This window comes from Ovis canadensis, chromosome 21 (genome assembly GCF_042477335.2).
Source record: "Ovis canadensis isolate MfBH-ARS-UI-01 breed Bighorn chromosome 21, ARS-UI_OviCan_v2, whole genome shotgun sequence".
Classification (NCBI taxonomy): Eukaryota; Metazoa; Chordata; class Mammalia; order Artiodactyla; family Bovidae; genus Ovis; species Ovis canadensis.
In genome coordinates this window covers 26,211,723-26,226,506 of record NC_091265.1, presented here as the reverse complement: position 1 = coordinate 26,226,506, position 14,784 = coordinate 26,211,723, and the positions used below count along the sequence as shown (strand labels likewise).

At 38.2% G+C, this 14,784-nt stretch overlaps 1 protein-coding gene across 1 annotated transcript in view; it reads right to left on the bottom strand.

Annotated features, from left to right (window-relative positions):
• DLG2 (discs large MAGUK scaffold protein 2) overlaps nucleotides 1-14,784 on the bottom strand; it is a 2,361,423-nt gene that overhangs the window by 1,845,636 nt on the left and 501,003 nt on the right. The window contains exon 5 of the mRNA XM_069564820.1: nucleotides 1,882-1,989. Within this exon, the coding sequence (XP_069420921.1) occupies nucleotides 1,882-1,989 (108 nt within the window). The remainder of the gene's footprint in view (nucleotides 1-1,881; nucleotides 1,990-14,784) is intronic.

Here is a 14,784-nt window from a genome sequence, read left to right as displayed (position 1 = left end):
TCTGGGATTCTCAGATCCTCAATGGTCCAACTCCAAGGCAATAATGAAGGCTCAACTGTTTTGTTAAACCATAAGACACAGAGTTCTAATAATGGATTTTCCTGCAGTTTTAAGACTATACAAAATAACTAGAATGTCAAATTTATTTTATTTGGAGCTGGAATTATCAGTATACTGGAGGATCAGCTATTAACTGGAATACATGAATGTGTTTGATAAAATGCAATCACTATCTTACTTATTTTTCATCTTTAGCAATTGCCATAGTGCCTGGCACAGCTGAATCAAATGACAAAATTTTGTTTAGTATGAAAACAAAATTCCTCAAAACACACACTCTTAAGGAAAAAGTATAAAAGGATACCTGAAAGTCAGAAATGGAAACCACCTAAGAAGGTAAAATATATATTTATTCTTCTTCAGCAAGAAATATGAGGGTTGCAAAAAATTTACTGAAGCTTATATTATAAAGAGGAAATCAACAGATTGAAGATGCATTTATTAAATCTACACTCACAGAGCTCCTACCATGAACTCAGGAATTTACCTAGATGTAGGTATACTAGGACCCTGAAGAATACATGATTTCTTTGGAGAAACACACATATAAATCAGTAACTGTGAAATAATATCATCAGGGAAACAATAAAAGCAGTGATTGATGAAGAAATAGAATTATTAAAGCTCATCTTTTCTCTGGCATCAGCAGAGTCCCTAAGCATACACTCCCTTCTGACCATCTGCTCACAAAAGTGTGACATTTTTATTCTCCAAGTCTCGAGCAAGTCTCAGCTGCCTCCACACTGCAAAAATGCCTCCAAAATTTACCACCATCATCTCTCCTTCACTAAAGGTGACCCCACCATCTCATCTTCCACAGATAAACAAAAGACAAAGAGACAAGCTTCCATTTTCTCACACAATCTGTGTGAGAAGCAGGCTCCCCCAGACCTACTGCCTTTTAACACAGTCATCAGTCATGCTATGATAGTGCAGCTGCGCCTTTCAGAAGCCTGTACCTCAACAAAAGATGAGGGTATTTATTAAAGAGTTCCACATATCACTTTACACTGCCTGTAAGGTGGGTCAAATAAGGGGAATGTCTCAAAAGGAACTTTTGAACTTTTTGTCCTCATCACACACAAATTATTTCATGACATGCAAACTGTCAGTTACAGCACACAGTTCCCAGAGGAACCACTGTGCTTTCTATTAGGCAATGTATGTATAAGAGAGAATCATATGAATCGGTCACTTTCTTCACTTATTCAGAGCACAGATTAGCAGAGTGAGTTCACGAAAGGACAGTCAGGGTGTCCAGAATCTATTCCCAGACTTACAATTCGTGCACTGTTCTTAGTTCCTCGGCATTTAAGGCTTCCATTTGCTACACAGGAATAATGACATAGTACCTGTTTGTTTCTAAGGCACTTGAAAATTCTGTGATGGAAGACTTCACACAAATGCAGAGTCTATTATTATAACACGAAGAGTCGAAAACTGCAAATCTGTGTACTCATCACTATTAAACAGTCAACATAAGAATGGAAGAAGAGAAAGAATCTTTCTCTAAGGCATCTAAAATGAAGTATTCATGAACATGCAGCTACTGAGAAAAATAAATGGGCAAATATATTCATTTCAAAGACTATTCAATTGTAAACCATCAATAATCCATTTAGACAAATCTTTTGCAATTTGCTTTCACTCCAAAAAGAAATACATGCAATCCTTAATCACAGGTGTTTCTTATACTGAAGAGCTTTCTGAGGAGACATTCTTTCTCCTTTCAAAAGGTCTGCTGAAGTCTAGAATTTCAGAGTGTATTCCAGCACATTCCATGAAGGTTGTTCCAAAATACAAAAATAATTATCTCCTAACCTGGCCACTCTTAGAATAATCCAAGCCACTTACAGTACAGTGGTGAACAGGCATCCAAGCAGGACCTTCCACCGAACAATTCTGGGCTGGACACTTGCCTTGGTTTTGCTGCAAATAAATAAAACTGATATTATGTTCTATACACTATGTGCAGCAATATAGACCATTGATAGGTTTATCATCAACGTATTTATTGCCATATTTACAAGTACAGGAGAAATCTTTGAGGATGATTTTTTGGTGCAGTGCTGAAAGAAACGAGGTATGTTATTTCTACTCTTATCAAGGCCCAAGAAACTATTCTTTGCTTTGTTGTATTATTCTAAATCCTGGGGTTTTGGAATCAGGCTTTCTCAGCAGTTGGCCTTTCAGATCCCAGTGGGAACCATCTGAGAAGCCTCCAAAGCCAGAGGCAGACCTGGTTTCTCCTCTGGGTTCCCTGAAGACCCTGATACATCCTGTATTCCTGTGAGACCACTTGAGCCAAGTAACAGAAAGATGTGTTTACTTGTCTCCCCTTCCAGACTGTGAACTAGTAGTGAAGATCTCTCTAGGGCAGTTCATAGAACCAGAGAAAGTAGAGTTGGACAGGATAGATTTTAGAGGCCTTTCTTGTCAGATCAGAGACTGAGGTGCCAAGAACTGAAACCAGGAGCACAGATATTTGACATTCTAAACCATTTGCCAGGCAGTACTTTTCATATAAGAGATATTTCACTATGAGATACAGAAGAAATGTCTCAGGCTAACCTATTCTTTTGTTGTAACTCCTATAAATTCAACGCTAATTGGCCTTTTAGAGAAAATGAAGTGCTTTCTTTTAACCAGCAATACAGCTCCATCCTGTAATACGAGCTCTGATTAGTGCTAAAGCGGGAGGAAATGATTATAACAAAACTTTTATTTTTATTTTATTGCACACTCAAGTATAACACATAAAAATTACTAACAATATTAGCAATAATCATATAAACCACATATGTGATTTACTGAACTACTAAATATGCTAAAGATTATTCTGGATTCAGTATTTTATCGCTCATTACTAAAACAAATATGGATAGAAGTATTGCTATGCCCATTTGACAGAAGAGAAAACTGAGGCTCACAGAGGGTAAGAAACTCATCTATAAGTTATCCTACAGGAAAGCAGCATAACTGAGATGGCAGCAAAAATCTGACTGACTCTGCAGCCCATGCATGCTCCTTCTATGAGAAGCTCATATTTTTCATTTTCTGTTTAATGGAGCTTAAGACATGTCATCAACTAACATGATTTCATCTTATCCATGATCCTAACATGTCTAATTTAACTTGAACAAAGTATTGGATTCAGTACTTGTGCTAAGAATCTTACTTTCTGATTTGTAAGCTTTTCAGAGCAACCTTTATTTAGGTGATTTATTTTTAAGGCATCACTAAACTCTGAAATGCTGTTTGAGTGATTATTGATAAAGTCACCATAAAAATACTTAGATCATCAATCTCCAGGCTCAGTATTCTTGTTTAAATCAAAATAAGACGTAAAGTACCAACAGGGTATTTAAGGTACCCTGGACTGGTGTCAGGTGACCACAATTTCAAGCTAAACTCTACCGCGTGCCTGCTGCCAGGAGGTGCTGTGAGTCTGATAGTCACATCTGTAAAACAGAATTAGTATCTTGCCTAATTCACAGGGCTCCCCAGGTGGCTCACTGGTAAAGAATACGCCTGCCAGTGCAGAAGATGCAGGTTCAATCCCTGGGTTGGGAAGAGCCCCTAAAGAATGAAATGGCTAACCCACTTCAGTATTCTTGCCTGGAAAATTCCATGGACAGTGGAGCCCAGCAGGCTACAGTCAATGGGCTCACAGAGTCAGACATGATGAGTGACTCAGCATGTACTAATTCATAGGACCGCTCTCAGATGATAAAGATTTGCTTCCGATAACTATCACAATTTGCAAGGACTTTATGAAAAAGGACATGCAAAGTAAAAGGACAATTTTATTTTCCTTTTCTGATAGGATAAGTCAGATAGATATAATTTACCTACATATAAAGATAAGCGTTTTGAAATTTGAAAGCATTATTAAAATGCTATTATTTCTAATTATGAGAAGTCATACCAAATAATGTTAGTGGTGAAGAATGTGTCTTTTGTAGTAATTCATAATAGTTATTAGTAGTAATAGTACTACTAATAAGCCCTTTTTATATCTAGATAATATATATTTTTATGGAGCAGATGGTAAAGAGGCAAAATTTAATTTAAAAAGTGAGCTGTGCTTAGATGTAGGAATATGAGTACACATAAAACGTGATGGGGGGGCATAAATAAGGAGTGTCTAAACTTCTATGGATATATACCATGGAGTAAAGAAAGATAGAACTCTTTCTGAGTTTCTTGTCTCACTATTACCTGAGTTTCAGGTATTACGGCCTTCCCATTGGTGTTTTGAAAGTGAAAGTGTTAGACTCTCTGCGACCCCGTGGGCTACTGTAGTCCACCAGGCTCCTCTGTACATGGAATTCTCCAGGCAAGAATACTGGAATGGGTTGCCATTCCGATCTCCAGGGGATCTTCCTGACCTAGGGATCAAACCTCGGTCTCTTGGATTGCAGGTTTCTTTAACGACTGAACCACCACACATTGGTGTTTTAACCATGAAAATTAACAATATGATCACACACAGTGTGTGATCATATTGTTAATCAGTGCTTTAATTACAAAAATTAACAATATGATCACACAGGGACAGATAACATAAAAAGGCCTACTGAAGACAGATGCTATGAAAACATATTATTTTGTAATCTATAGTGTGTAACTAGAAAAAAATAAGATTGGAATAGAAGTTGGGATCTTAGATTTTATTAGTGTCTCCATGAATCTATTTGTGGAACTTTGAGAATGTTGCTTTAACACTTCAAACTTCACTTTTCTCACTTGTAAACTGAGAGGATTTTATCTGACCCACTCATTAATCTACCCATGCGAGTGCCACATGCGTGCTCAGTCACTCCAGGCATGTCTGACTCTTTCTGACCCTATGGACTGCAGCCTGCCAGGCTCCTCTGTCCATGGGATTCTCCAGGCAAGAATACTGGAGTGGGTTGCCATCCCCTTCTCCATGAATCTTCCCAACCCAGGGATCAAAGCCTGGTCTCCTGAGTTGCAGGCAGGCAGTTCTTTGCAGCTGAGCCACCGGAGAAGAACACAGCCACCTATATTCCTTCCAATAATCTAATCTGTTTCCTCCTCCAAAGAGGTACACTCTCCAGTTGAGGATCCCTATCATCCTAATCCACTGTTAGCACAGGATATGGTTACTTCTCTGTGAGTTTGCATGATAATAAAGGTTAAGAGCTGCTGGACCAAACACTCTCACAAGAGTTTTCCACCCAGTGTCCTTGCTGAAAATCCCAACCTCAGGTTTTACCTACCCCTTTACTCTACTTCTAAAGAAGACAGAATCTAACATGGGTCATGGGAACTGTCACAGCTAGGGAAGAACAAGGTTAAAAATTCTCTTTTTCCTAGAATTTTTCCTTCTCCATCTTTAGTATTTTTTTCTCTAATATTTAATGCGGGCAACAAAACAGAGTTTGGGGTTATTGGCTATGGGCTTCCCTGGTGGCCCAGAAGGTAAAGAATCCACCTGCTATGCAGGAGACCTGGGTGTGATAATTGTGTTGGGAAGATACCCTGGAGGAGGGCACGGCAACCCATGCCAGTATTCTTGCCTGGAGAATCCCCAGGCAAAGGAGCCTGGGGACAGAGGAGCCTGGCGGGCTACAGTCACAAAGAGTCAGACACGACTGTGCGACTAAGCACAGCACATCACAGCCCTTTAGAAGGCCAGCAATAATCAGTATAAATACTAGGTGAAAGGACACTCTCTAGTCTATTTTTTTAATACATAAATTTAATGCATTCTATTTAAAAAGGATCTGTACTCATTTTATTTTATTTATTTTTTAAATATATCCCTCTCTATTTTTTTTTATTTTTACTTTATTTTACTTTACAATACTGTATTGGTTTTGCCATACATTGACATGAATCCACCACGGGTGTATACAAGCTCCCAATCCTGAATCCCCCTCCCACCTCCCACCCCATATCATCACTCTGGATCATCCCCATGCACCAGCTCCAAGCATCCTGTATCCTGTATCAAACATAGACTGGCACTTCGTTTCTTACATGATAGTGTACATGTTAATTCTTAGGTCAAAAATCAAGAGGAAACATTAGAATTCCCTCAATGGCCAGTCTATCTCCCCAAGTTGGAGTTTAAGGTAGAAGTTGGTGACAAATTACCCTAAAGACAGCTTTCACTTTTCCGTCTCCCTCTCATCCATCTACACTGGATATTTATGCCTCTAGACTGTTGATATATGACTTGACCAGAATTTAGGGATTTCAAAAGCTAACTCCGAAAAAACATGTTTTCTTAAGAGACAAAACTATCCATTGAGTTTCAGTCTTTTTAAAATACTATGCTGTCTACAGCTCTCTCATCTTCGTTGGTTGTCTTTTTCTGACTTTAATTATCTTCACATATTTCATTCCAGAATATCCTGAGCAAATGAGCCAAATATGCTGGACAATTACATCTCAGACTGATTATATAAATATGTAACCACAAAGAACTTCAAGAAAACGCTATAAAGATTTTTTACTCAACCCATTCCATCCCCAGAGAGAGTAGAAATTTTTTGTGTATCAGAGGCTTACATTTGTTACAGTATTTTTAAGTTTAGATCAGTCCTGGGTGTTCACTGGAAGGACTGATGTTGAAGCTGAAACTCCAATACTTTGGCCACCTGATGCAAAGAGCTGACTCATTTGAAAAGACCCTGATGCTGGGAAAGACTGAGGGCAGGAGGAGAAGGGGACAACAGAGGATGAGATGGCTAGATGGCATCACTGACTCAGTGCACATGAGTTTGGGTGGACTCCGGGAGCTGGTGATGGACAGGGAGGACTAGCGTGCTGCAGTTCATGGGGTCACGAAGAGACGGACATGACTGAGCCACTGAACTGAACTGAAGTGCCTGTATGGGCTTCCTCAGTGGTGAAGAATCCGCCTGCCAATGAAGGTCCAGTCCCTGGGTCAGGAAGATCCCCTGGAGAACCAAATGGCAACCCACTCCAGTATTCTTGCCTGGGAAATCCCATGGATAGAAAAGCCCATTGGCAACAGTCCACTGGGTCGCAAAAAGAGTTGGACACAACTGAGCAACTAAACAACAATAACAAAGTGACATTTTAGTCATTTAATCCTCAGAACAAGTTTGTGTGTGGTAGAATAAGAATTGATATATCCAAATAAAATTTTGACCTAAATGCTTCATTCAAAACAGCATGCTCTTCTAAAAGGAGAGAAAAAAACTAAAAACCTCTGCTGTTCTGTTCTTAATAAAATGATTCTCATAATCATAGAACTTTTTCCTGTGTTCAGAAGCATCATATAATAGTATTATATACATATTCTTCACTTATTTATTCAGCCACTCATTTCTCATACATGCTTGGTATATATAGAGATAACAAAATTTAGAAATACTAAAATTTAAATCCTCTCTTAAATGCACCCAATATTTTAGGAGATATAATGCAACATGTTACTTTTAAAACAGGATTAAAAACTAGGTCTACTCATTCATTTATTGATTTAGTCAACAAACATTCATTAATAAGTTAGCTATTGTATTATTTAGAAATAAGGATATATCAAGACTCAGTCTATCTCTAGAGAAGTTCTTGATCCAAGGAAAAGGGCCAATAATAAACATGAAATTATAAAGCAACATGAAAGCTGGTATATGGTATACCATATGATATAAATAAAATGTGACATGAACAGATGAAAAAGATCCATCTCATTCATTTTTAGGGTCAGGAGTAAGGGATGAGCAAGGACCCTGAAAAATGGTGCAGAGAAACTGAGGCCAAAAGCTAGACTCTTGAACTGTGAATGGCTGAGTCAGGTATGGCTTTATAGAGAAGATACTTCAGTTTTCTAGTGAAGATTTTAGGAGTGAAAGGAGGAGTAGAGGGCCTTCCAGAGAAAGGTATGCCATGAACGTGGAGGTGATGGAATTCCAGTGGAGCTATTTCAAATCCTAAAACATAAGGCTGTGAAAGTACTGCACTCAATATGCCAGCAAATTTGGAAAACTCAGCAGTGGCCACAGGACTAGAAAAGGTCCATTTTCATTCCAATCCCAAAGAAAGGCAATGCCAAAGAATGCTCAAACTACGCACAATTGCACTCATCTCACACGCTAGTAAAGGAATGCTCAAATTTGTCCAAGCCAGGCTTCAGCAATATGTGAACCGTGAACTTCCAGATGTACAAGCTGGCTATAGGAAAGGCAGAGGAACCAGAGATCAAATTGCCAACATCTGCTGGATCATGGAAAAAGCAAGAGAGTTCCAGAAAAACATATATTTCTGCTTTATTGACTATGCCAAAGCCTTTGACTGTGTGGATCACAAGAAACTGTGGAAAATTCTGAAAGAGATGGGAATATCACACCACCTGACCTGCCTCTTGAGAAACCTGTATGCAGGTCAGGAGGCAACAGTTAGAACTGGACATGGAACAACAGACTGGTTCCAAATAGGAAAAGGAGTACATCAAGGCTGTATATTGTCACCCTGCTTATTTAACTTGTATGCAGAGTACATCATGAGAAATGCTGGACTGGAAGAAGCACAAGCTGGAATCAAGATTGCCAGGAGAAATATCAGTAACCTCAGATATGCAGATGACACCACCCTTATGGCAGAAAGTGAAGAGGAACTAAAAAGCCTCTTGATGAAAGTGAAAGTGGAGAGTGAAAAAGTTGGCTTCCAGCTCAACATTCAGAAAACGAAGATCACGGCATCTGGTCCCATCACTTCATGGGAAATAGATGGGGAAACAGTGGAAACAGTGGCAGACCTTATTTTTGGGGCTCCAAAATCACTGCAGATGGTGACTGCAGCCATAAAATTAAAAGATGCTTACTCCTTGGAAGGAAAGTTATAACCAACCTAGATAGCATATTCAAAAACAGAGATATTACTTTGCCAACAAAGGTCCATCTGTTCATGGTTTTTGCAGTGGTCATGTATGGATGTGAGAGTTGGACTGTGAAGAAAGTTGAGCGCTAAAGAATTGATGCTTTTGAACTGTGGTGTTGGAGCAGACTCTTGAGAGTCCCTTGGACTGCAAGGAGATTCAACAAGTCCATCCTAAAGGAGACCAGTCCCGGGTGTTTTTGAAAGGACTGATGCTGAGGCTGAAACTCCAATTCTTTGGCCACCTCATGCGAAGAGCTGACTCACTGGAAAAGACCCTGATGCTGGGAGGGATTGGGGGCAGGAGGAGAAGGGGACGACAGAGGATGAGATGGCTGGATGGCATCACTGACTCGATGCACATGAGTTTGGGTGAACTCCAGGAGGTGGTGATGGACAGGGAGGCCTGGCATGCTGTGATTCATGGGGTCACAAAGAGTCGGACACACCTGAGTGACTGAACTGAGTAATATATGCTTCAATATATTTATATAAATTTCAAAAAATTGGGGGAAAAAGACAACTCTTAGTATACCTTCAAATCATTGATTTTATAGAGCTATATAAGGTGTATGTATACATTCATCCATACATACACGTTTGTGTATATACATATGTATATAAATAATTGTACTTAAAGAAATAGATTTTCATCCAATTAGTTTCCTAATATGCCATAAAGATGTGTAACTCTGTCACCTATGAACTACAGCTTGCCAAGCTCCTCTGTCCATGGAATTTCCCACTCAGGAATACTGGCGTGGGTCATCATTTCCTTCTCTAGGGGATCTTCCTGCCCCAGGGACAAAACCTGTGTCTCTTGGCATTGGTGGGCAGATTCTTTACCAGTAAACCACCTGGGTAAACCCACAGGAAATTTAGGCAGGCCCAGAAAGAGAAACTCCCTAAGACCCACAACAGTGATGACCCAGGGTCTATTGCTAAACTCTCTTTGTCTCAGTTATGAAGATTAAAAGAATTAATACAAGTGCCTAGAATTATTTCTAGACATAATCAACATTACATATGCTTCAGCTATTTTCTTTTTGTTATTATTATGATTATGATGATGTCAGGCTCAGAGAGCAAAAAATATGACAATCCCAGTGTAATAACTTTCTGTTCTCCTTTTTTAAAATTTCCCTACCATGCTTCAAACCTGGAGGGATCAATAACCAACTAGCAAATGAGAAAGAAGAAAAAAAAAACACCTAGCCCTACCTATAGCATTACCTCAAAGCAGACACTCTATCTGAAGACCCCATAGTAAGAAAAAGAGAATATTTAATCAAGAAAAGTGTTCAGAGTTCTAATTAATATTTGAGACTGGACAATTTAAATTACTTAATTGAGGCTGAATTTGTGATTTTAAGTGACTGTAGGGCTTTTAATTCTTTGCAAGTACCTGGAAAGTCATAGGCTGCTTGAGTTTTCAACAAGAGACCAAAGTAGGGATCACTGACACTAAGAAGCTTTAAATAAACAATTTTGTATAAAATGAGCTACAAGGATATATTGTACAATACAGAAAATATAGATAACGTTATATACAAACAGTAAGCAGAGTATAAGCTTTAAAAATTGTGAGTGACTGTATTGTACACATATAATACACAATATCATTCATCAACTCTACTCTGATTTAAGAAGTTTTAAAGTAACAACAGAGAGCCCAAATAAGATTTCTAGTACTACATCCTGCTCATTCAAGATATCTACTACAGATGATAAACCCACTCAAGGTCAGCATTACCATTTGTCATTAAATTTTGTGCTTAATTCCTCAATATTCAACTTTATCCCTTCCTGGGCTTATCTTCGTACTTGCTTCCTTTTATTAGTATTTTCTCAGGTGTCAAAGATGTTTAAAATGACTTGGCCTAACTAGTGTCTGAAGAAATCCTTAGTAAGATTGACATCGTGCTGGGAAATCATGCATTCAGCTCTTCTGCAAATGAGAAAAATGCTGCTGACCCATTCTCCAAAGGATGCTGAATGCTGAGAGAGAGTTTTTCAGTAGACAGTGATGGCAATGCTGAGAGAGAGTTTTTCAGTAGACAGTGATGGCAATGCTGAGTCATGATCACGTTTTCCAAAATCTCTTGTGACTCTCCAAGCAGGCATTTGCCTGGGTTAGCAGAGGTGCTAACCAGTACATAAGAGGATTAAATATGCCATGTGAAAATATTTTCTAATCATTTGGATACCTGGATAAATTAACTATGATGAGTTATATAAGCTCTGACTGTTCAAAGCAGACCACATTTAAATATTTATTATATATGAGAGTCACTGTTGTAACTTATTTTACGGCATCAATGGAGACAGGGCCCTGGAAGAAGGCATTTCCCAGGTCCATAATAAAATAATATTTATTGAGTACTATTAGATGCCAGGTACTTGAAGTGAGTTGTTAGTTCATTCTAACATTAAATTATTTATCCTGAAAGGCAGTGGAAGAAAGCATTTAAAACAATGAGGAATCCATTGTTTTAGAATCCACATTTAGAATGCTAAATCTGTCACTTTTTAGCTCTGTGAATAAGTTTCTTAGACTCTGTGAATTTCAGTTTTCTCATCCATAAAGTGGAGAGAATAATACCCAGTTTACAGGATTATTAGAAGGGTTATATAAAATAATAATGGAATATATCTAACCCAGGGTCCAATATACATTCTAATAAGAAGTGTATATCAGTTCAGTTCAGTCGCTCAGTCGTGTCCGACTCTTTGTGACCCCATGAATCGCAGCACGCCAGGCCTCCCTGTCCATCACCAACTCCCAGAGTTCACTCAGATTCACATTTAATTGAGTCAGTGATGCCATCCAGCCATCTCATCCTCTGTCGTCCCCTTCTCCTCCTGCCCACAATCCCTCCCAGCATCAGAGTCTTTTCCAATGAGTCAACTCTTCGCATGAGGTGGCCAAAGTACTGGAGCTTCAGCCTCATCATCATTCCTTCCAAAGAAATCCCAGGGCTGATCTCCTTCAGAATGGACTGGTTGGATCTCCTTGCAGTCCAAGGGACTCTCAAGAGTCTTCTCCAACATCACAGTTCAAAAGCATCAATTCTTCGGTGCTCAGCCTTCTTCACAGTCCAACTCTCACATCCATACATGACTACTGGAAAACCATAGCCTTGACTAGACGGACCTTAGTCGGCAAAGTAATGTCTCTGCTTTTGAATATGCTATCTAGGTTGGCCATAACTTTTCTTCCAAGGAGTAAGCGTGTATATTTATATAATAAAATGTATTTATTAATTAGAGACATATAAGTTCCTCCTCCTCCTCCTCCTAAGTCGCTTTAGTCGTGTCCGACTCTGTGACCCCATAGACGGCAGCCCACCAGGCTCCCCCATCCTTGGGATTCTCCAGGCAGGAACACTGGAGTGGGTTGCTGTTTCCTGCTCCATATAAGTTAATAAGATTAATATTTATCTTATTAAACAGAGATTTTCCCCTTATCCCACTAGCTTCTCTAAACCTGTTTTCTCACCCCAAGTATAAAATAATATGTATCTCACAAATCTCACATGTTCACTATGAAAACTAAATGAGAAAAACTATGAAAGTGAAAGTTGCTCAGTCGTGTCTGGGTCTTTGCAACCCCATGGACTGCCCATGGAATTCTACAGGCCAGAAAACTAGAGTGGGTAGCCTTTCCCTTCACCAGGGTATTTTCCCACCCCAAGGACCAAACTCAGGTCTCCCGCTTATACAAAAGTACTTTACACACATCAGGATTTTTAAATCTAAGTTTTCAATTTAAGTTGGAAAGAACATCTGAAATACTGCAACAGGTTCAGGATGACTAAATTTGGGAGCTAGAATTGACTCTGCAGTCTGGTATCACATATTTGAAATAATTGGTCTGTAAATATTTCTAAGAAATATATTATAGAATTTTGTGGAAACATCTTCCAATAATCCCTGAAGCTCTAGAAATCTGCAAAGTTGAATTATTGCTACGTAGAGTTAGATTCAATAGAGTAAATTAAGCTTCTAAACACAAGATTAAAAATCCAGTCTTGTAAAATACTTTAAATGACACTGATATTTGCATGCTGTCACTGCATCCTACTGACATAATAAGATGAGACAAGCGAAATGAACTACAATTGTACTTTTCTCCTTGCAAGAAAGGAACTTTGAACATTATCTACTACCATAGTCAATGAATATTTTTCATTGGCAGATCTATTATATCATAAACTACAAACTCCTGTGGAAACAAAGCCTGTGATTTTCAAAATAAGCTACATTTTTCTTCCTGACACATTTTAAACTTCATCTGTAAAAAACACCTCTTTTGAATAAACAGCTAATGAAAAATATCTAAAATCTCAGGTCTGCCAAATAAGGCCCATCCTTTGAGGAAAGAAATGCCATTCAGAAACAGATCAAAGCAATTCATTTCTATTTTCACTGCTACCATAGAGGCAAAGAAAAAACAGTGAAGAGTTTTAGCTGACTTAATTCTTCCTGAAATTTATAATTAACTATACAGGAAAGGGGACAATTACCATATTTCTAAAGAATAAAGGATTTAAAAAGTTGAGCTTTTGATAAGACATAATTATAACCTACTAAGTATGCAGTTCATATCAATTTGTTCTTATAATCTTCTTGAGTTTCCAAAAATTGCATTTACATTGGACAGTGTTTTCTGAAAAGCACGCACAGAATGCCATCACTTTAAATGTACCTAGCTCTCTCTTGTCAGAGGTTTTTCTCAGATATTAAAAATTCTGCCAAAGCCTAACACAAAGATAAGGGGGGTAGATGGATATTATTTTTGTATGTGCCTTGTCTTTCTGACACCTATGAATATATGTTTTTAGACAAATGTTAATCAATGAAAGAATGTTCAGGCTTTTGTAGATCAGGCACCATAGCCAACATCAAGAAGTCAGCCGGGAAGAACTAACAATTAGACCTGTCCTCGATTTAAATAGAACTTCAGATTGCTAAGTAAATTACATGTGTATTAATTCAGAACAGTTTTATTTTAAAGGACTAGCAAGAAAGCACTATAGCTTGAAATCCTAGAGGAGTCATAACAAAGACCAGGGAGGGAGAATTTCTTTTTTTTCTTTTCTTTTTTTGCTAAAAAGTATATTTTCATTTATGGTGTCTTTAGCAAAGGATTTTCAAGTACTTTTTATTAGCAAGAAAATCTCTAACTCCTCTTCACATTTTCTATTTAGAAAGATGGTAACAATAACCCTGAATGCGAGACAGCAAAGAGACACAGATGTAAAGGACAGTCTTTTGGACTCTGTGGAAAAGGGAGAGGGTGGGGTGATTTGGGAGAATGGCATTGAAACATGTATAATATCATATAAGAAATGAATTGCCAGTCCAGGTTCAATGCAGGATACAGGATGCTTGGGGCTGGTGCACTGGGATGACCCAGAGGGATGGTATGGGGAGGCAGAAGGGAAGGGGCTTCAGGATGGGGAACACGTGTACACCCGTGGCAGATTCATGTTGATGTATGGCAAAGCCAATACAATATTGTAAAGTAATTAGCCTCCAATTAAAATAAATAAATTTAAATTTAAAAAATAATAAATAAATAAATAGAAGAAAATAAGTAATTTTTTTGGAGATACCATAAATACAATGTGATAAATTATATATCTCTTTGTAAAAGTATGAACTATAGGGGAGGTAAGTTTTAATACTATTTCAACTATGTTTTATGGGCCAAAACAATTCTTGCTGATATGGGTAATAAATGATATGATTCATTTCTTTAAAACTGACTTTTGGAATTTTAAAAAATACATGCCAGTGGTTTTCAGGGAGAATCTCTGTTGTCACCCTTATTGCTATGTGAAA